The sequence below is a fragment of the Mangifera indica genome, unplaced genomic scaffold (genome assembly GCF_011075055.1).
Source record: "Mangifera indica cultivar Alphonso unplaced genomic scaffold, CATAS_Mindica_2.1 Un_0060, whole genome shotgun sequence".
NCBI lineage: Eukaryota > Viridiplantae > Streptophyta > Magnoliopsida > Sapindales > Anacardiaceae > Mangifera > Mangifera indica.
Genome location: NW_025401152.1, coordinates 83455 through 106409, shown reverse-complemented (window position 1 = coordinate 106409; position 22955 = coordinate 83455). Strand labels below are relative to the sequence as shown.

The 22955-nt window shown below is 32.0% G+C and overlaps 2 protein-coding genes across 2 annotated transcripts; one reads left to right on the top strand and one right to left on the bottom strand.

Moving 5' to 3' along the window:
• Window positions 1-1465: 1465 nt before the first annotated feature.
• LOC123207116 (protein DETOXIFICATION 48-like) lies at window positions 1466-3457 on the bottom strand. The gene is made up of 2 exons (XM_044624374.1): window positions 3196-3457; window positions 1466-3104 (listed from the first exon to the last, which is right to left on the bottom strand). The coding sequence occupies exons 1-2, from the start codon at window positions 3331-3333 to the stop codon at window positions 1710-1712; spliced, it is 1533 nt and encodes a 510-aa protein (XP_044480309.1). The 5' UTR covers window positions 3334-3457; the 3' UTR covers window positions 1466-1709.
• A 14615-nt stretch (window positions 3458-18072) lies between these two features.
• On the top strand, window positions 18073-19656 carry LOC123207115 (S-adenosyl-L-methionine:benzoic acid/salicylic acid carboxyl methyltransferase 2-like). Its single transcript, XM_044624373.1, has 3 exons — window positions 18073-18229; window positions 18311-18715; window positions 18875-19656. Exons 1-3 carry the CDS (start codon window positions 18155-18157, stop codon window positions 19499-19501), a joined length of 1107 nt encoding a protein of 368 aa, XP_044480308.1. The 5' UTR covers window positions 18073-18154; the 3' UTR covers window positions 19502-19656.
• The last annotated feature ends 3299 nt before the right edge of the window (window positions 19657-22955 follow it).

Below are 22955 nucleotides of genomic sequence, written 5' to 3'. Positions count from 1 at the left end.
TGAGTTTGAAATTTGAAGAATTCTTAGGGTATGTGTTCTTGCTTATAGTATGAATAAGTCTAATTTAAATCTCTTTCTTTGATCAATTTTTCATTATTATTGTGAATTCAAGTTAAGAGTATAATACCGAGTATGGTTTGTTAAGAGCTATTGTGATTTTTTTTTTTTAAAAAAATTTGAAGAAATAGTGGGTGTGAGCGTTGACAAATTTTTTTTTTTTTTAATTTGAAGAAATATTTGACCTTTTGAGTTAGAATTTTGCAAAAGTAGAAAAACCCACATGTAGGAGTAATTTGGGTATAGTATACACGTTTTGAGGGGTAGGTGTAGTTTTGCTTAGAGGGATAAAGTGCAAAATTTTAAACTTTTGGGGTGATTTGAAAATTTATTATAATATACAATTTTTTGATATCTTGTAAACAGTATTTTAATATATATTTTAACATGTGAAATTTCATAGGATATGTTACATTATAAGTTTGCCAAATATCATTGCTTATTCATGAATTCTTGCAAATATTTAAAAATTAAAAAATATATAAAATTATAGGTTGGTTGCTAAGGGCCTATGAAGGCATGACCCAAGGCCATAGGTTGTGTCATGGGCCTTTCTATGTGTGCAGACGGGCTCAACTCACAAGACTTGTCAATAGATAGACTTAGGCATAACACGACTTGAAGGCACAATAAGTCTTGTTAGTTTTAGCTTGGTATGATCTATTGTCATGTCAAATCATTACCAAAAGGAGGAAAAAATCAACTAGGAATTAAGAGGTTGTGTTGTGTTGTTGCAACATACATACATACATACATATACATACATCTCAATAAAGGAATGGTGTAGGGATGACAACGGGGATGAGTAGGCTAAATATCTTATTCTTTGCCTCTATCCCCGCAAGGGATGTCAATGTCCATCCTTGACCTATCCTCTTTGCAAGGATGGTAAGAATTCTTTATCTCTTATTTATGAGAAAAAATTCTCTCCCCATCCTCATAAAATTTTCTTTTCATATCCTCTAAACATAATATAAATATATTATACAGTTATATTAATTAAAATTAAAATTAACGCATTATTTTAAATATCACAAACAATATATATTTTAATATAAAATTATGTAAATATATTATTATTATTTTAAATAAAAATATTAATATAAAAAGACAAAAATGAGAATGGAGATGAGATCAGGGATAAAATGGGATGGGGACGATGTAGAAACAAATGAGGCTAGAAAGAAGAAGTATAAATCTCTATCTCTGTGTCCTATTCTTAATTGCAAAAATATTTTTTATTCTTATTATCATTTTTTAAAAATTTTTTCTGAATAATTTCCTTTCCGCTAATTTATAGCGCACGATAGTAATTTTTTTTTTTTCTAAATTTTAAGCTTTGCCGTGGAGCATCTTATAAAATAAAATTTTTTAATCCATTAGTAGTTAAGGTTTTTGACTCCAGTCACATTAAAATGGCTTGTTTCATGATTTCTGGTCTCATTCTTTATATTGAAACTGAACATTGGCCCAACTCGAACGTAAGCCTGTGTTTACATAAACTATTCACCACCACCGTTCACATAATCCTTAATAGAAAACTCCTTAAAGACAGTAAGAAAAAAAAAATTATTAAAAGCCGAAAAGACCTTCCACAGTTAAGGTCTACTAAAACAAAAGATACTAAACAGTGCAATTTTGATTGCTCAATTCTAAGTCAGCACCGGTCCTGATATTAACCCTCTCTCTGCTTCATCTTCCATGGCAGTACTAGTGAGCTCTCTAGCTCTTTCGGCTTGCACCATCCAATCTGTTCTAATCAAAACTCCCACCATCACAACAGCACACACCGCCTGAGCCGCTAATAACCCCAACCAAAGCCCGATTAAACCCATGTTCATCACCAAGCCCATCATGATAGCAATAGGCAACCCCACGCCATAAAATGATACCAAGTTTATGTTGGCACCCAAAGTTGGCCTAGCACTGCCTCTTAACGCCCCGCAGATGGTGGTTTGTGGGCAGTTTCCCAGCTCGCATAAGCCTACCACCGGCATGGATATAGCTGTTAATGATAAAATAGCCGTGTCATTAGTAAAGATTTTGCCCCAAACATTCCTCATTGTTGTTGTGAATGACAAGGCGACAATGCTCATTAAAATAGCGCATAATAGTGCAATTACAGAAGAAGCTCTAGCTTCGGCAGGCCTGTTGGCGCCCAACTCATTTCCAACTCTGGTTGATACGGCTAAGCTTAGTGCTGAAGGGAAGATGTAAACAAGTGAAGTTGCTTGTATTATAATTCCCATGGTGGCAATAGCCTCACTGGGATTGGACAAGAGCCCTGAAAGGACTATCATCAGCTCATACCACCACCATTCTAAACACACAGATATGCAACTGGGGATTGCCAGGCCTAGAATTGGTCTCCATTCTACAAAGCATTCAAGTGACCAGCCTGGCCATGATTTTCTACAAGTATCAGAAACGAAGATGTAAACCAAAATGGTTAACAATAGATTGAAATCCGTTAAGGCTGCAGCCACAGCTACGCCTTGAATGCCAAGACCTAGATGATAGACTAAGATGTAGTTCAGTGGTGCATGCAGAGCAAGAGCAAGAGCTGCACTGAACATAAGAGGGAAAGTTATGTTTTGGGTTCTTAGGTAGATTTTGAGAGGGTTGATAATGGATTGGAAGAATAGATCTGGGAGGGAGAATACGAGATAAGTAGAAGCGATGGATGAGATAACAGAATCTTGGCCACAAAAGAGAAGTATGGGTTCGAAGTTTAGCCACAAAAGAGAGATGGGTAAACAAACTAAGAGGAGAATAACAATGGTGCGTTGGAGGGTCTGGCCCATAAGTGGCCATTGTCTGGGTCCGCAGGCTTGAGAAGAGATGGCTTCCATGCCCATAGAGAGACCAGAAATGAGTGAATAGCCGGTGATATTAGCGATACCGATTGAAAGTGAACCTCCAGCTAATTCATGCTTACCCAATTTCCCCATAAATAACATGGATATTGCCGATTTTCCATAAATCAGAAGGCCTGTCATAATCATTGGGAGGGCTATGGTGTACAGCTCTTTGACTTCTTCAACAACCTGCAGGTTGAGAAAGCCTAAAATTTAAACCATGAAAGCAGTAGTAGTACAAAGGAAAAATACAAGAAAATGCTGGCATCATTAAACTAACCTGAGATAGAAATGGTCGGCAGGAATTATATTGGCAGTTCAGAGAATCTTGCTTTTCTGCTACATTTTTAGTAGTTTCATGCAAAGAAGCTGTTGAGCTATAATTCAACAGAAGAGGAACTGACGACTCATTCACCATACTAATATATCAGAAGACAAGAAAATTACTTGAGGCTGCAGAGTGGTAGATTGAGTCTTAGTAATTAAAAAGAGAGCACTGAAAATGGAAGTAGCAATTCTCTTTCTGGGTTGGCTGGCTACTGGATAGTTGTATATATATATAGATTTGTGAGAGTGAGTAGTATTTGTGTTTAACTATTAATGATGTAATTTAAGAGAAATTAGTTAGGGTTTGACAGTGAAAAAAGGAGGTGAAAATGGAAACGCAGGTGGTGGCAGTCCCTCCAAATGCCAAACAAGGAAAGCTGTCAACACATCATCAACATTCGAAACAAGTTATTTCTCCTTTCCATGGCCCCCATTGCACCAACTCTCTTCTAATCAATCTAGGGGTGCCCCTTCGTTCCATCTCTTTATGTTTCTATCCATATCTCATTCTTACCCCGATTAAATGTCAAATCTATAAAATTCTATACATACAAACATAGTTTGTTTATGTATTCTAATACCACTAAAAAAAAATTGGCATTAACAATAAAAAAAAATAACGAGCCAATAAATATTCGATCGTTATAAGTATTATCTTTATGGTTTTAATAATTAAATATTTATATTTTTCTTAAAATTAAATAAATTTTTTATTTTAACGATAGAAAAATGGTTTTAAAAAAGTTTTAATAATAAAAAAAAATTATGTTATCGTTTGTTGTTATAGTTTCCCTAATTAAAAATATTAACGATATGAATACTTTTAATAGGAGAAAATATACTGACAAACAATAACAAAGATTTTTTTTATCAGTAAATTTTTTTAATAATAAGAAATAAATTTTTAATAAATATTTTTTTATTGTTAAAATAAAAAAATTATTTATTTTTAATGAGAATATAAATAAATAATTATTAAAATCATATAAACAATATTTATAATAACCGTTTCTTTATTTTCCTTGTGCTGATGTGGGTTTTTTGTTGTGTACTATAAATAGTAGAAATTTTGCATCCTTGAGTGCAGGCAAATCCTTTGCTAATTCGATGGTTGGTTTGCCTGTCTGCCTCTATATTTTATAAATGAATGAAAAAATATGCAGTAATAATTTATACAAGAAAGAAGAAGATGAGAATGGAGGAAAGAAACAAAAAGGAAGAAAAGGGGTTGGGTGTTACACGTATCCCAACCATCTGGACATGTGTTGCTGCAAAAATGTATGCATGCCATTTGCCACATAAATGACTCACAAGCTTGTTTCTTTTGAAGAATATATAAAATTTGCATGGCTGGGTCTTGGTAAATTTTGTCAAAACCTTTCAGCGCTTTTCACACTTTGGTTGGTACCTTCTACAAGTACAACACTGTTTTATTCAACTTTTCCTTTCAAATATGTATTGGTCCCTCCTTAATCAGATTTTCATATTTATAATATTATATATATATATATGACTGCTAACCAATTTTCAAATAAGAAAAACTTGTCTAATCTGTAACGTACGAACATCATACTTACGACACAAACAATTGAATAATGATTTCGAAACCCAAAGCTTTAACTGACTTTAAAGAGTCTCTGAGAAGTTGCACTAGAATTTTCCATTGCATTTTGCGAAGAAAATGAACGAGCAGCTTACAAGATAATAATGTAACGGCACATATTTTTTAGTTTAAGTTTGGTTAGATATTTTCAATGCTAGAAAATTTTTTAATGTGAATTAACATTAATTATAATTTTAGTTTAATAAAATTAAGTAATTAAATAGTTTAATGATAGTTAATATGTGAATTATATGATCAATAAAAATAAATCTAATACAAATTATGATATGGGTTGGTGGATTTTTAATAAGGTCTATTAACTTATTATATTTTATTAAATTCCTTCTTTGAAACCAATAGATATTATATTTTTACTAATTATAAGTTATCAATAAAGAAGATTTTAAGAGTAAAAGACAAGTCTCTCTACAAATATACACAGGTTATATAATATTTTAGTTAAATATATAATTTTAAAGTTTTAATTCAGTGCATGATAACTTGTACCTAAGTCTATTGGAATTAGGAACATATGATTTTTGTTCGTCTAAATGAAATATTACACTGCCAGCACAAAAAGCGCGCAATGAGAAATGTCGATTTTCTTATGGTTCAGCATAAGTTCCTGACATCGAAAAGTGTAAAAGAAACTGACATATATGCTACTGTTTTGAGGAACCCTATTGGCAACGCCTGCAGTTTTAGTGTACCGGGTAAAAGGTTTAGAAAGACCAAGAATAGGTTAGGAAAACTCTGTATTCTAACTTGTTTTCCTGGCTTTCGTTTGTGTCTATAATCATCTCTATATTGTCGTGTTCGATAAAATGAGAAAGGATTACCATTTATTAAACTAGCTTTATCACTTTAAAACACCCTTTATAAACCACACAACGATGGGCGCCTAATTAATAAAAACCAATGGCCTCCCACTGCATCTCTATAAGTTTATTGAGTTTCCACAGTTAACATATGTACCCTACCGTAGGGTCATTGTGTAGGATTGATTTATATGAATTCTAACAAATATATTCATGCATAATCCAGTCATACTAATATTGATTCATCATGTAAATAAAGGTTCCATAATACTGAAATTAAAAGTTTTAAGAATTCAGACAAATTTGATGTGCTATAATTGATGTAAAATCAATTCGAATCTGAATAATTGTTGATTTGTAAAATTGGTCTTTCTTTCTCATATACTCTCAAAATAACACTGTGTCTGTATTGAGAAAGAGAACCTAATCTCTTTTATAACAGTTTATTGAGTTTTCCTATCATAAGCTCAAGAAATTTGATAATTCATACTTGCATCATCATAACCCAAATTTTATCTAAGAAGTATGTAGGACATTTAACAAAATTGATCAATGGTATTAAAACTTAAATAGTTAGACTATACATTTCCTTGGGTTTTATAAAATTAAATCAACATCAATGTTTGCCCACATTTGGGAAATTTTCTAACACACAGAAATTCCATAATTTATAGCACAGATTATAATAAATTTATAAAACAAACAATAAGTCTTTTTTCTGTCTCCTTCTTCCCTTCTATTGGACATGGCCTCACTCTATACATTTTTTGGCCGAAAGCTGGAGAGAGAGAGAGTGATTGAACACCCAGAGGCCGTTTGCCATATACAGGCAAACGATGCGAGCAAGGTCCATGTGACTAGATGCTCATATTCGAATTTTTAGTGAAGCTTTTAGACCCACTTCTCTATTCCAACTGATTGATTTTCATATGCAGTTTGTGCTTTTATTTGTTGTAGGTACCCTTATTGATGTTGATCATGCACTAATTTATCATCCAACCAATAAATTTAGATAAGGACGTGCTTGTTGTTGAGTCGTGTTTCATTTTTGCAAATTTGACTTTGTAAGCAAGATTCAATTATTCAACTGACTATTAATTAATAAAGTCTATCTCTAGTCCTGCTCAACTCAATCAGAAAAAAAAAAAAAGAATCTAATCTTCATCAACCTCATCAAAATTCGCAAGATGGATAGTGAAGCTTCCACATAATCTCTTTGTAATCCTCTATTTAAAATCAAATTATAGAGTTGAGGTAAACTATAGAGTCAAGTGAAGTTACACTTTTTGTTTTTGATGAAATTGACTCTCTTCCTAAAAATATATTTAAAATAAAATAAAAGAAAATAAAATTAAGAAAGGGGGAGAGGAGTGTAGCCGCATTTGTTGATAAAGCTGGACGACGTGATGATCATGAAAATCATGATCAACTGAATTTGTGGCTGTCCTTTATTATTGACCAACTATCTAGATGTTGTGCAAAAATTTTCTACCTTGACCATTTGATGTGTTCATAAGCATTTAATGTATGGTGAGCCATACCATAGGCATAGAAAATTATCTTTGACATTGCCTACATGCATGTTAATCACATGTAGGCATTAATCACATGTTTATCATATGTACCGGGCAAATGGAAGAATGAAAAAAATAGCAAGTGTTGTTAAAAACACATTTCACATCTAGTTTTATTTCTTCTTATGTTTCTTGTTGATTCTTTCACCTGTTAACTAAATTTCTCTTCCACTCAAATTTCTAGTGCTATGTATTAGTTTCTAATTTAGTACAAATCTAACTCATACCATGTACTAAATTTCCAAAGGTTTTTTTTTATCATTCTGTTTAAAATGAGGTATTTTGTTGAGTTTGGTTGCCTCATTTGATCAAGTGAGGGCAGATTTCTCGAATTCTAATTTGTCTCGATATTTTATTTCAAGAGAAAAATCTTTAAAACCCTTTTAAAATTATTTGTAAATTAAATAATGATCTAGGACTTTAAAGTAAGCCCTTCTTCTATTTTGCTGCCCCTTATACCCCATTTTGCTCATAAAAATGCCAGATTGCTGTTGAAGAGAATTGCGACTTTGGGCTTACAACGATTCCATTTTTTTAATATTCCGAAAATGAAACTTCTTATACCATTAAACAATCATTTTTTTACCTTTTAATTTTTTTAATCATTTTTTTTATACCATTAAACATGTTTGTTTTTTCATTTTAATTCAATTTCTAGTTTTCAATTGTTTTCGACTTAACAGTCACTTTTTTACAAAAATTCAGTGAATTGTAAAAAAAGATGTTTTTTTTTTTTAACTTTTCGCTTAATAGACAATTATCTGAATGGTTTGTTCTAATTATTATGTATAATTTCATCCCTATTCATTTTCATAATCTTTTTTAATTATCTAAAAAATTATGCGACAACCCTTTCAAATTTTCATCGCAAACCTAGAAATAAATTTATATATATAGAGAGAGAATTAGATAGATTAGCGCTAGATTCGAATCGAATCAGTTCGAGTTTGGTTTGGTCGAACCCGAAACGAGCTGACCTTAGTCGAGCTCAAGCTCGAGCTACTCTTTAGATTTTCTAATTAAAATTTTTTATACAAAACGATATCGTTTTGATCAATATATATTAAAATGACGTCGTTTTAATAATAAAAATGAGTCAAACCGAATTCGAACCGGCTTTAGCTGAGCTCGAGCTTGAACTCGAGCCAACTATATATGAACCAAGTCGAGCTCAAGCTCGGCTTAGCTTGGCTCGAATCCAACCCTAAGATAGATAGATAAGCACAATTTTCTTTCTCAACTTTAAATATTCTTCCCTTGCCAACTTTGTATGCAACTCCATAAGTCACACACATTTCTTTTTCTCTCGGTGTTATATGGCTTATTGCTTCACGCTGCTCCACCAATGCTGACATGACATTGGAGTTTAGCACTTCATTCATCTTGCTGTAGCGCAATCAACTTTTGTAATTGTTATTGCGGAAAGTTGTACCAAAGTGACGACACATTAGTCTAGGCATATTGTGTGAAACTCTCCATCTACTAGTGAAGAGGGAAAGAAATTATGAAAATTGTTGAGACATAGGAGGTTTGGATCTTTGTTGACTTGAATGACATGAGTGCAATCAAAACCGCACACACGATAAAGTTTTCGAAAATGGTGCTACCACTATGCACTTACTATGATGTAGATCATCTTATTGTCATATTGACAATTTTCTTCTAATATTTGTTTTAACAACTCATACACCTAATTCAATGGAAGATGCATAACCCTAGTTGAATGACCAAACTTTCGTTTTATTTATTATAGATTTATTTTACTCGTTAATGATTAACTCATATGGTTAGGTTGTCTACACATTTACAATCTAGTTTGAACAAAACTAACTGAGTGATGTGAAATATTTGAAATAGAAATGAATAGTCATGATTTCATGAACAGAAAACGATGAGTTGTAGTGTATTGTAGTGTATTGACATTAAGAGAAAGGATAAAGAAATGACTTTTGATGAATTTAGTTGTGTGCAATAACACGTTTAATAGTGAGAAAATGAACAATAAGATGTTATTAATGGGGAAATTATAAAAAATAGTCGAAATTTAGGGGGTCTAAGAAAATTACCCAAAATATTCAGGTTTAAGCAAAAATGCCCAAGTTTTGTGAAATGACGAAACTGCCCCCATATATAAACACAGCAAATTTCCTTACTTCCACGGTAATTTCACTGTGCAAATTCAAAGAAAATTCAAAATTTCCCACTATCCCACAGTCATCCCACGGTTGACCAGATTTCCACCGATTTTCTTACTTTTCGACAATCGCAAATGACAAAGAAGGTTAGTATATCTCTCGTAATCTTGTTTGAATCAAGTTATTGCTCATATTATTGAGATTTGATTGAGATTTTGATGTTTGAAATTGTAGGGTTTCGATTTGAACAATGCTTAAAATGTTTTGATTCTTGGTTGTTTTCGTTGAATTGATTGAGGGGTTTTGTGTTATACAACGTGTAGATTTGATTTATGTGGAAATCGAAGACCGAAACAATGAAATTTAGGCCGAAAATGGCTGCTGAAGGATCGGCAGTGCGACCGTGGGAACAATGTTTCCCACGGTCAAACGATTTCTCCCACGGTCAGCAGACATTGACCGTGGGTTAGGGGGGTAAAATATCTTTTTTAAAATATTGGGGTGTCGGGGAGAGTCCTTAGCCCACGACGGGTTTTTCTAAAATTTTTCACGTGACCGTGGGTTTGGCAAAATTACGAAACTGCCCCCTATATAAACATAGCAAAATTTACTTACTTCCCACGGTAATCTTGCGATTTAATTGTAGAAATTCAAAGAAAATAAAAAACTTCCCACTCTCCCAAGCTTATCCCACGGTTCGAAACTTCCCAATCAGATTTCTGCCAATTTTCTTGCTTTCCGGCAACAGCAAATGGCAAAAAAAGTTAGTATATCTCCCGTAATCTTATTTAAACCAAGTTATTGCTCATATTATTGAGATTTGATTGAGATTTTGCGGTTTGAAATTTTAGGGTTTCGATTTGAACAATACTTAAAATGTTTTAATTCTTGGTTGTTTTCGTTGAATTGATTAAGGGGTTTTGTGTTATACAACGTGTAGATTTGATTTATGTAAAAATCGGAGGCCGAAACAACCAAAATTTTGCCGAAAATGGCTGTCAAAGGATCGACAGTCCGACTGTGGGAACAGTGTTTCCCATGGTCAAATGATATTTCCAGTACATAAAGATAACAGATGGCTTTTTCTATTCATCTGCAGAGATTCATTAGATATTACATTTACCTATCATAAATATATGGATTGCATTTGTGCAAAATGTTTTCCAAAATCGACAATTCATTTTTGCTTCTCTATACGTTAAAAGCAAGTTTCCATGCTTAAGTTCTGCTGTGTTTTGTTCCTTTTGCCAAGTTTAAAAAGAAAGTTTTTGGGATAATAAATAGTAATAATATTTAGAGCTATCAGTGATGTAGAGCATTGATGAAGGTTTGATTTTCTGATAAACATAATTAAAAGTAATGAAATCAAAACATGTCGTCTAGTTAACTATAACATTTATAGTACGTACCATTAATTAGCTAAATTTAATTGCAATTAATAGTTGGCCAAACCACTATTTCCCACCCAAGGTTTGATGTTTTCTTAAATGTCTTCCTTTTAACTATGAAAACACCAAACACTCACCCATAGTCGGTTAGATTTAACAGAACCCTAACGCCTAAAAATTTTATCTCTTTTTACCTCCTTAAACTTTAAAAACTAAAATTTTCCCTCAGCCTAAGTTTTAAAAAATCGCAGTTTTAAAAAATCGCAGTTTCACCCTAGGGTTTGGTTTTGAAATCTCCGATGACCTCTCCGGTTCCGTTGCCGATGGCCTCTCCCTCCCGAAGCAACATCTCCTTCCGACGATCTCTTTTCTCCCATTTGGAGGTCCGATTGGTGTCGGAGACTCCTTGGGAGACGAAGAACTTTGTCGGAGAAGACAAAGTTCTTCGTCTTCCCAGACGAAGAACTTGATCTTTGCTATATACAAACCGAGCCGAGCTCGAGTTCAAGCGAGCTCGAACTCAGCTCAGTTCCGCTCAAATCTAACCCTAAGCACAATGAATGACTTACCTCATAAAATGATAACAAATTTATCAAACATTACAAAATACCCTTAATTAATTAGGCACCTTATTGATTAAGTTATGGCCTGGAAGTAATTATTCATGTTAAATAAAATTCAGGCCTCTAGTTGGTCTGGACAAAAAAAATTTGCCCATTAAGTTTTAGACTCAAGTTTGAATCACTGTTCATACCCCAGGCTTAATAAAACCCAAAAAATATATTGTTTGTTCATTTATATTAATGTTATATTTAGGTAATATTTATTAATTTGTTTGACATTTAAAATGAAATAAATTTAAATATTACGTGAATAGGTGTAACTAAAACTAATTTTTTTAATTTTCCAAATTGAACTTTATATATATATATATATATATATATATATGATAGGATTACAAACTTTCTCTAAAGTTTTGAATGATTTTAAGATTGTATTAAGAAACTGTTCAAAGTCCAAAGTGGTTACCCTACAATTTTAATAGTCCTAATACATAGAAAATAAAGAAATATTTCACAATTATTAATCAAACATACCCTAAACTACTCTATTTCTCTCTCTTTTGCCTAACTCAAGCAAAGGTAAGCAAACTAGAAATCCTCACAAACCTTTAACTCATTTGAGCACCTTTAAAGTGTTGGAACTACTTCATATGGACCCCATGGGTTCATGCAAACTGAAAGCATGGGTGGAAAGAGGTATGTTGAGTGCATCTTGTTTGGATCATTGGGGGAGTTAGGTAGATATAGTCCAATTGATGGATTGCAATAGCAATTATTAGGCGATAATTAAAATGACGCTCTATATAGCACTTTATCATAAAAAGTGTATATCTTAATATGTTACATTGGGATGAGATGGGTGAAAGAGATTCTTTAACACAAACATTAAGGTTGAAAATGATTTAGAAGATGATAAATGATGTAAGATTGATCCTGAAGAGGATAAGGTAGACTTGTGATCGACAAATAACCTATATTAACTAGAAGAGAATAGATCTGGAGTTTAATGTGGGTGATTGAATGTTTGTCAAAAGAGCTCTCTATTGACATGTGTAATACCTTCAGGTATATTCTAGGGGTAATTATGTCTTTTGACCTTGTTTTGAGATTTTTTCTATTTTAAATATATATATGTATGGGTGTGTTTTATATATATATATAAATACAAAAAAAGTCAAAAAGAAAAGAAAAAAGACAAAGAGAAAAAGAGAAAGAGATAAGGCTTTATATATAAAGAGAAAGAGAAGACTTTTCCATTATTTCCGTCCATATTCCAGCAGCCACCATTCTTCATGCCTTTTCTTTGCTTTCTTGAAGCCAAAGGAAGAAATTGAAGAGATATTGGAAGATAAAATAAAAACAAAAAAAAGAGAAGCACCTTGGAAGCTTTGGTAACCAAAGATCTCCTTTCTTCTCCTTTTATCTATGTTTATATGCATGTTATGTGAATATGTTAGTGTGTTTTGGTATTGATTTAAAGTGATCTTAGTGATAAAGGAAGCAAAACAAAGAGGAGGAAGCGAACTTGCAAAGATTTGACTTGAAACAAGGTAAGAAATATCCTCCTTGATATGTTACATGTTTTAGGCTTTTGGTTCCTTAGATCTATGTTATAAATGATGAATTTGAAGTTGAGGAATGTTGTTTTACCATTTGGGATGTCTATGTGTGTTATTTTGTTCATGACAGAAAGTTGCATGATATTTACAGTTTTTGCCACTGAGCTCGTCCTATGTTTTGGCTGTCTTATCTGATGAATTATAAGTGCTATTATATCTCGTTGGAAAGCTCTTTGAATTATCCTTCCAATTATATATAGCTTGTATGAATCAGAGATCATTTGGACTGTTAAAGATTTGTATGAACCGAAAGGACTGGTTTACCAAATAAAGAGAGGAGGCAGTTTTGTCACTGAGTTTATCTCACATTTGACTACCTTATCTATGGAATTATGAGTGCTATTATATCTCGTTGGAAAGCTCTTTGAATTATCTTTCCAATGATATATATCTTGTATGAATTAGAGATCATTTGGATTGTTAAAGATTTGTATGAACCGAAAGGACTGGTTTACTAAATAAACAGAGGAGGTAGTTTTGTCACTGAGTTTATCTCACGTTTTGACTGCCTTATCTATGGAATTATGAGTGATATTATATCTCTTTGGAAAGCTCTTTGAATTATATTTTCAGTGATATATAGCTTGCATGAATTGGGAATCATTTGGATTGTTAAATATTGCATGAACCACAAGGACTGTTTTACCAAATAAACAGAGGAGGCAGTTTTTGTCATTGAGTTTATCTCACGTTTTGACTGTCTTATCTATTGAATTATGAGTGCTATTATAGCTTGTTGGAAAGATCTTTGAATCCTCTTTTCAATGATATATAACTTGTATGAATTAGAAACCGTTTGGGCTATCAAATTATATGAAAATGAAGGCTGCCCTGAGAAATACTGTTTAATAGTATTTCGTAGTTCTGGGCAAGAAAGAAAGAAAGAAAGAAAGAAAGAAAAGGAAGAAGAAAGAAAAGAAAAGAAAGGAAAGGAAAGGAAAGAAAAAAAAAAAGAAAAGAAGAAAAGAAAAAAGAAAGAAAAGCAAGAAAAGGAATTTGGGGCTCAAGATTTAGGGGTCATCCCAAGAGTAATGTCTGGTGAGTTATGAATAAATTTAAATGGAAGCAAAATTAGTAAGATATAAGACCCGCATGCATGCTATAAACTATGAGGGGGCACTTTACACTACACCGCCCGCAGTAGGGCACGTCCATAGTAGGACATAGACCCCTAGTAGGGTCCGCTCGCAGTAAAGCTCAATTCAGATTCAGAAATAGTGTAGTAAAAGAAAAAGAGCTTAAACTTAGAAAAATATCAAATCCCTATAGTTAGCTTCCATAAAGTATTAAATAGACACCAGATGGGACAAAGTATGACCCAAATAGTAAAGAGTGAACTAAATTACCTCATCAATCTCTTATAAAGGTTAAGATGTAAGGTTGAGTCCCAAAAGTGAGTTAGAACAGGAAAAAAAGATAGTTTACTTGATTCTTTCCCCTCACTGAGTGTTCTTATCACTCACTCCCTTTTCTTTCCTGATTGTAGGTACAGGTGATCGAGGTAGCTGCGAGGCAGGGTCAAGTCAGCGTAGGTAGATCTGACTGGAGCAGGTTATCTCTGGTTTATATTACATGCATACAGTGGCATGTTCTTATCGACTTTTGACTTTTTGAGATTATGGTACAGTTGCATATGATTACTCCCTGTTTTTAGATGCTTTCAGATGAGTTTTCATATGAGTATATACATCTTTTGTTTGCTTCCAGATTTTCAGTTTTCTTGGAATACTTCCTAAATACTTTTAATGATGCGTTTATTTTAAAGTATTTTTAAAAAGAAAAAAAAATAGACGCTCCGAATATTAATTCGTAATATTTCTCCTTCGATGGGTAGTACTTCTAGGGAGGGATGTTGCAACATGTGATAAGGTTTGAAAAGAAAGGAAAACTTTTTTTGAGGTATATTGATCCTTTTAAGGTGCTAAAGAGGATTAATAAGGTAGCACATTGGCTTGTGCTACTAGCAAGTATGAATTGTATCCATAATGTGTTTCATATCTCATTGTTATATAAGTACGTTGGTAATGCTTTACATGTGTTGGGGAGGAAGGCAGTTGAGTTAGAAGATAATTTGATCTATGAGGAGTGACTAGTACAAATATAGGATAGGAAAGCAAACAAGCTTCGTAACAAGACTATTCCACTATTTAAGGTACTTTTAAGGAATCATAAAATTAAAAAGGATAATTGGGAGGTTGAAGAGGATAGCTAGGAAGTTGAGTAAGACATGAGAGATGAACTTTCTAAACTATTCAAGTGAATTTTGAGTGTGAAATTTTTATAAGGAGAAAATGTAACACTTGTACGTACATCCCTAGGGTATTTTGGTCATTTAATTTACATATGCATGGCCTAAGTCACAAAGAATAATTTTAAGTATTGAATTAAAGGAAGGAAGAATCATTCATAGAAGTGTAATGCTCATTCCATAGTTACAGTATTTTTCAAATCGAATAACTACCTTAATGGAATGTTTGTTCCATAGTAAAGGTTATTGGCTAATCTTTAAAGGTTTCTACATTCATTACTCATGAGATTCCACCCTTAAGTATAACTAACATTCTCATACATAAATCTTAACCCAAATAAACTTAATAAATCTTTTTTGGTTTCAAAACAAATCCATTAACAAGATCCTTATAGCACACATTATACATCACAAGAACAAGGTAAAAGAAAAGCAGGTCATCCTACTTACTTGGTCACAATGTAACAAGTTCAATGTTGATATCCTTCCTTTTTCACTCACCAAAAAACCTCTCATGTCGTTGGAAAAGCACAACATTAGCTCTCTCATTCTCTCTCTTAAAGTTGGAAAAGAATGAGTTTGCAAATATTATAGGATAATCTTCCCATCAATGCGATAATATGCCTTTTATAAACTTTTTCCAATTGTAAATAAGCACATGGGTGTACGTCCTATGCATGCACAATTATGCACCCCTTTTAAAATCTCTTATGTGACACATTATCTATTTGATTGATGTGCCATCGGTGAATGAGCGTACACCCTCCATGCACAATTGTTCATCAGTTTAAAAATCAATTAAAATTACTAATTTTAAGTCTTTAACCCATGCCACTTCATACACAGTCAAAATATTAATGAAATGACTATTTTAACCTTGAGATATACATATTGGTGTTATAGCATCATAACATGCCCTGTTAGGTTTTTTCACGCTCAACAATAGGAATATCTTCAATTTTTCAGTCAAATTAGTCATTTCACTCATCAAATCAAATCATAAATAACCATAGACAATTTTACAATATCTCATAACCAATTTTGAATTAAAAAACCTAATTTTCCTAAGTAAAATTTGAAAATTTAACCATAAATCCTAAACACCCTATTGATGGAAAATGTAACACTTTTAGGTAAAATTCACAGTTTCAACACATAAAACACATCCTAGTCTCATGTCAATAATGGTAAGGGTTGTAGTGACAACGATATTGACAATGTAGTGTAAGCGACAACAGTTGTAACAAAGATAATGGATTGTGATATTAGTGATTTTGGTGGTGTGGTCATGGTAGTGGTGGGGGGTGTGTGGGTGGTAATGGTTGTGGCAGAGTGGTGTTGTGTGGTATGATGTGAGTGGTGTTGGTAGCTATGACAATGTGTTCTAGCAATGGTAGAGGTGGTGTGTGGGTCATGACAATGTGATGGGATTAGTGGCGATTGGGACAATATAGTATGGTATGTTGTGGTGTGGGTGGTGGTCATGGTTATGACAGTGTAATACAGGTGAGAGTGGTATTTGTGACAGTGTGGTGGGGATGGTTGTGCTAATTCCTTATCTTCATCATTCATGTCATCGATGTTAATGAAGAAAGATATAGTGAAAGAACAGGTTTTGCAATACATTGATGAGGTGGAAAGCTATCATTGCCTATGTCACCATGTCCAAATTTCACATTTAGCATTTTGTAGGGAAACAAAAACAACAAAAAAGGAGAGGAAGAGTTGGATGGTGGTAAAAAAAATAAGAAACAACCAAGATGATTTAAACATTTTAGAAATTGTTTTTCCATTATTGATCTTTTGAAACTTTATTTTCATGTCATTTCATAGATAAAGTTAACGAATAGATTTGAGAAGTATCGCCTTCACTTTGTTTTTTTTGTTGTAAATATATCATTTTCAAACTTAAAAAATGAAAAAAAATATGAAAGTTACAAACTCGTATAGGAAACACTCAAAATTCCATCCCTCATGAATCACATGGACTTATGGGTCAAAAGCATGTGGTCACATAGACATAGTATTGTTATGGTAGACAATTTAGCAATGCATTTTCATATAGTTGGTGGTCCTAAAGTTGCAGCCATAGATAATTTTAGGTTAAAAATTAGGAATCAAAATTTGTATTTTTTAATTGAAAAATTGAACTATCAAAATTTTCTATTAAAAAAACTAAACTTTCATATTTTAAAATATAAAGAATCAAATTTTTAATATTTTCTATTAAAAATATAGAATAAATATAATTACAATTATTTATTTTATTTTGTTTTAAAAATAATTTGATTAGTTTGGTATTATAATTAAAAAAATAGTAAAAATTTTGTCTTTCAATAAAAAAATTTTAAAAATTTTATTCATTTATTAGAAAAATATAAAAGTTTAACCCTTCTAACAAAAAAATAAAATCCAACCACTTTAATAAAAAAAAAATGGTAAATCACTTCAATAAAATAAAAAGATAAATTGAAGGATAAAACTATCGTTATTCTATTAAAAATCTTTAGATAATCTTGTTATAAAACAAAATAATACTATATATAATTTTATGTATAAATAATATTTAATTATAAAATAATATATTATTATTTGTATACGTATTTTAATTTTATTGATTAAAAAAAAAAAAAAAAACGCTTGGAATGTCTTGGGTTGTCAAGTGGGGGCCTACCATGGGAAAGCCGAAACAGCAAGGACTCGGATTTTATATATCGTAATGTGATTAACCAACACGTAACGGCAGAATATAATGCCAAGATCCAATAATTATGGGAATTTTAATTAGGATTAAAAAAAACGTGAGGCACGTAAAGGGGCACTGCGGTTTGGTTGGATGCAACTGGTGCATGCGGCAATGGCTATAAATACGGCAACCAGTATTCAATTTAAACAAGCAAAAGAAAGAAGAAGAAGAAGAAGAAGCAAGAGCCAGATAGCGAAACCAGAAAAGATACAAAAATCATGGAAGTTGTTCAAGTTCTTCACATGAACGGAGGAGTCGGAGCAACAAGTTACGCCAACAATTCTTTACTTCAGGTATATTAATATATGCCTTATATGCATCAAGAATAACTAGTTTTTTAACAAATTGTAATGTTGATTTTCTTCTTGGAGCAGAAAAAAGTGATAACTATGACGAAACCCATCTGGGAGGAAGCAATAACCAAGCTCTACACCACAAGTTTCCCAGCGAAACTAGTTATTGCAGACTTGGGTTGTTCTTCAGGGCCGAACACTTTGCTGGTGGCATCTGAATTTATCAAAATAGTGAGCAATATCTGCAAAAAGCTGGGCAGCCAATCACCGGAATTTCAAGTGTTGTTGAATGACCTTCCGGGGAATGATTTTAATACCATATTCAGGTCTTTGCCAAGTGTTCAGGAAAAGCTCAGAAAACAGATGGGGTGTGGCGCTGGTCACTGTTTCTTCTCCGGGGTTCCTGGCTCTTTCTATGGCAGGCTTTTCCCCGGCAAGAGTGTTAATATTTTCCACTCTTCATATAGTCTCCACTGGCTATCTCAGGTGACATTTTGGGTTTCGCTTTAATCACATCATGTGCAATGACGGATCCCGAGATGCAAGGAGATCAATTGACTCTCCTTTGACCCTCGGTTTTGCCCTGATCATTTTCATAATTATATATTAAGAGTTATGAGTTTACTAATGAGATTCTGTTGACAGGTCCCTGAAGGTTTAGAGAGTAACAAAGGAAACATTTTCATGGCTAGCACAAGTCCACCATGCGTGCTTAAAGCTTATTACCAGCAATTCCAAAAAGATTTTTCATTGTTTTTAAAGTGTCGTTCGGAAGAATTGGTAGCAGGAGGGCGTATGGTTTTAACATTACTGGGAAGAAGGAGCGACGACCCCTCAAGCAAAGAATGTTCCTACATTTGGGAACTTATGGCAATAGCTCTCAATGAAATGGCTTCAGAGGGAATTATAGAAGAAGAGAAAGTAGATTCCTTCAACATCCCAGTATACTCACCATCACCAAGCGAAATAAAATGTGAAGTTATGAAAGAAGGATCATTCGAGATTGATCGGACTGAGATTACACAAGTAAACTGGGACGCATACAACAATGAATTTAAGGGAGGAAATGTGTCACAGTTGCAGTCACAAGATAGAGGATACAATGTGGCACAGTGTATCAGAGCTGTCGCCGAGCCTTTGCTTATTAGTCACTTCGGTGAGGCCATAATTGATGAAGTTTTTAGCAAGTACGGGAAAATAGTTGCCGATCGCATGGCTAAGGAGAAGACTGAATTTGTCAATATCACAATTTCCCTCGTGAAAAGTGGATGATGAATGAAAACGACCAACTCCTTCACCATGTTTTTATGAAATAAAAGTAAGCATCATCAATAATGCAATGCAATGTAATGCTATAATAATCGTAGGATGCTCGATCCCATGTGTTTCAGTGTGTTTCTACGTTGTTTAAGGTTATATTTGGTTTATCTTTCGTCTTAATATTAAATTTTCTTTTTATAATTACAAGATTGTACTTAAAGGATAATTTGTAACCCTATTAGTAGATTATAAATATCAATTCATTATATGAAAATAAAATAAATTTGAATATTCAATCATCACTTTTATTTGTTTCTTGAAATACATATATAAATCTCCCTTACTAATTTTTATAACACATTATTAATATCGTGAAAGAGTTTAGAAAGAATTCCTCTACTATGATATGTAACGTGCATCAGTTGGATTACTACTCTAGAGTTTGATTCAATTTGAATATTTATTGCTTGATTCATGCTCTCTAAGTCTAAGTTTAATAGTCCATAAGTCCGTATTTATTACTGAATAAATCCTTAAATTCTTGGTGAATTTTCCAGGATAGTTAGTTCCTCCAACTTCTTCAATTCTAGCGAATCTTGACACAACAGTATTGACTTTTAGTTTCCAAGTCCCGTCCACAAGTTGTGACTAATGAACATTCCAAATAACATCATCCTCAATTAATCTTTTCTTAGAGAGGATTTTTCAAGCATTCACAATTGGATTAACATAATGAATAATTATCTCAACTCCCTTTGTCGGTCTTGAAAAATCAATATCATATAGATCTTTTTTTGCCAACTCCACAATAGGTAGGAAGAATAAACAAACCACACATTTCAGATGTGTCCAAAAACTTATTTACCATTTGACTTAAAAACTCGATGTTGATTATGGAAATTTGATATTTCAAATGAAGATGAAAATAGTCACAATAAACAGTTAAAAAATTGAATAAATTAGCGAATACTAACCTTATAAACTATTTTGGAGATGCGTTGAAGAATTTGGGTAGGTGAGATAGGTGCTTTCAAATGAGTCAACAGTAGTCAAACCTCCTTTATGATTGCATAGAAAATTTCAGCAAGACCCATTTTCTTGATTATATTCGTTTAATCCTTAAAGCAACAGCCAACATAGCATCGACCGTTAAGTTGTTCAATCAGGTTAAAATTTATTCAAAGCATACTTGAAACCCAATCAAAGAAGTTTACTTGAGAAATTTTATTTCAAGCCTGTGGGGTTTTAGATTTGAACAATCTATACTTAAGTTTTTGAACAATTTATTTATTCAAGCCCACTTTAAACCCAAATTTAGCTCAACTCAGTGCATTTCTTTTTTTGGGCCCAACTTTGAGCACTAGGCATGTCCAACCCAATTAACAATCTTGATATAATGAAGAAATAATAATCTTTCATTGGACAACAATAAAGAGCATTGGAAGTAAAGCTAGCAATAGGTCATTTTAACCCTGTCAAAATTAGCACAACTTGTTACGTCATGAGTAGTGTCGTGTCAAAACTCGCAAAAATACAAACCTTTGTGTCATGTTATCCCATGAACTTTCAAGGGCCAAGAAGGCATGATTTGTGTCAAATGATACAAATCGGTGGAATAATTGAGTGTATTTGTAACTTCCCTTACTATATGTGCTCAAAAATTTATGCCAAACCTTTAAGAAAAGGAACAACAAAATCTTTTAGGGGGTGTTTGGTTTGGATAATATTTTATTACCAAAATAGAAAGATTATCTTGAAGATAAATTACTTAAAAGATTACTGGGTATAAATTATTACTATGTTTGATAAAATTTGGTAAGTATAAATTAATTATTGTATTTGGTTAAAAGTAATAAAAGATTACTAGTAAATTATTTTACTTAAATGCCCTTGAATATAATTATTTTTAAATATTTTTTATATTATTTATCATATTAATTAAAAATAAATTTATTTTTATATCAAAAAATTAATAAATAATAATATAATTATAATAAACTCAAGATTACTTCAGTACTCTTTAAATATCTAAAGTGAATGTGGTAATTAGATTACTATCTACATTACCTGTCACGTCAGCATTGGTAATAGAAGATTACTGTAATATTTTATTACTAACAAATCAAACAAGGAAATAAAAGATAGATTACCAAGATAATCTTAAAAAACTCCAATCAAACGCCCCTTTAGAGTTAAATACATTTTCTCACCAATGGTCTCACCTAGAAACACTTTCCACGTACAATGATATAAATAATATTTTTTCATTCAAAACCAAATTTTGTTTAAAAAAATAAAAGTGCAAGGGCAAAAAGTAATTTTACCATTAATAAATTAAAAAAAACTCTTTTACAAATAAGACCCAAACATTTTAAATATAATTTTAGCGTTTTAATAGATTTGAAAACTTGTATTTACACCTCTAAAACCCTATCCACCATTGATCACTAATATTGACGATCAAGCCATGATATCAAAACTATCATACAAGATAAGTCTGTGTGACCAAAAGTTGCAACAAAGACTGGAGAGAGATCGATTTGCATCGTGAAGAGATATCGTCATCGATATTGATTTGAGTAACTAGTAGTTTTGTTAGTGAGAATAAACAAAATCGTTGAAGAAATGAGTCAAAAATAGAGATATCAACGCTAATAGTGCATTTGGAAGTTGAAAATGGTTAGAGTTTGTTGGCTCAAATGAAGGGGGAGTGTGGGAACAATGAAAGAGAAATAATGGAGTTCCTATGTAATTTTTACTTTTAAAAGTTATTTAATTTTTGTTAATTCATATTTACATTATAATTTTAAAAAAGAGTATTTTAAATACATAAATAGGTATACACTTATATATATCATCATATGATTGGGTATTACTAGTCCTTAATTCAAAATTATTCAATTACATGATGACACATATAAATATGTATTTATTTATGTACTTAAAATAAATACATATAGTTTTAGTGTTTAAAAAATAAAATAATATGAATAAATGATAATTTCATTTCTAGACACTTAAAGATTTTCATTGATAAAGTTTAATTTATTCGAGAAAAAGTATCATCTATGAGTTAAAAAAATATTATGTATACCTATTTTTGGTATATAAATGTATATACATTTATATGTATCATTGTATAATTAAGTATTATTTTATCATTAATTTAATTTTATCAGATCATATCATAATATATATATATATATATATATATATATATATATATATATATATATATATATATATATAAGTGTGTATATTTATATATATAAAATAAATATATATAATTTTATTGGTAAAAAAAAAAGATAGAAAAACCTTGGGTGGGAAATGGAATTTAGTCAATCTTTTAAGAAAATTTACATGGTGGCTTGTTAGTTACTTACTTGTGGTGTTTGGTCTAAACAAAAATTCGGATTCGGCTGCAACTCAAAATTACATGGTCTCAGAATTTGTCTTCTGTACT

What these genes read in the sequence shown, in the direction of transcription:
- LOC123207116 (XM_044624374.1), bottom strand. Translation starts at nt 3,333, where the DNA reads ATGGTGAATGAGTCGTCAGTTCCTCTTCTGTTGAATTATAGCTCAACA. An exon ending in GCCGACCATTTCTATCTCAG is followed by an intron (nt 3,105 to 3,195) that starts GTTAGTTTAATG and finishes CTCAACCTGCAG; the next exon opens with GTTGTTGAAGAAGTCAAAGA.
- LOC123207115 (XM_044624373.1), top strand. Translation starts at nt 18,155, where the DNA reads ATGGAAGTTGTTCAAGTTCTTCACATGAACGGAGGAGTCGGAGCAACA. An exon ending in CCAACAATTCTTTACTTCAG is followed by an intron (nt 18,230 to 18,310) that starts GTATATTAATAT and finishes TTCTTGGAGCAG; the next exon opens with AAAAAAGTGATAACTATGAC. An exon ending in GTCTCCACTGGCTATCTCAG is followed by an intron (nt 18,716 to 18,874) that starts GTGACATTTTGG and finishes TTCTGTTGACAG; the next exon opens with GTCCCTGAAGGTTTAGAGAG.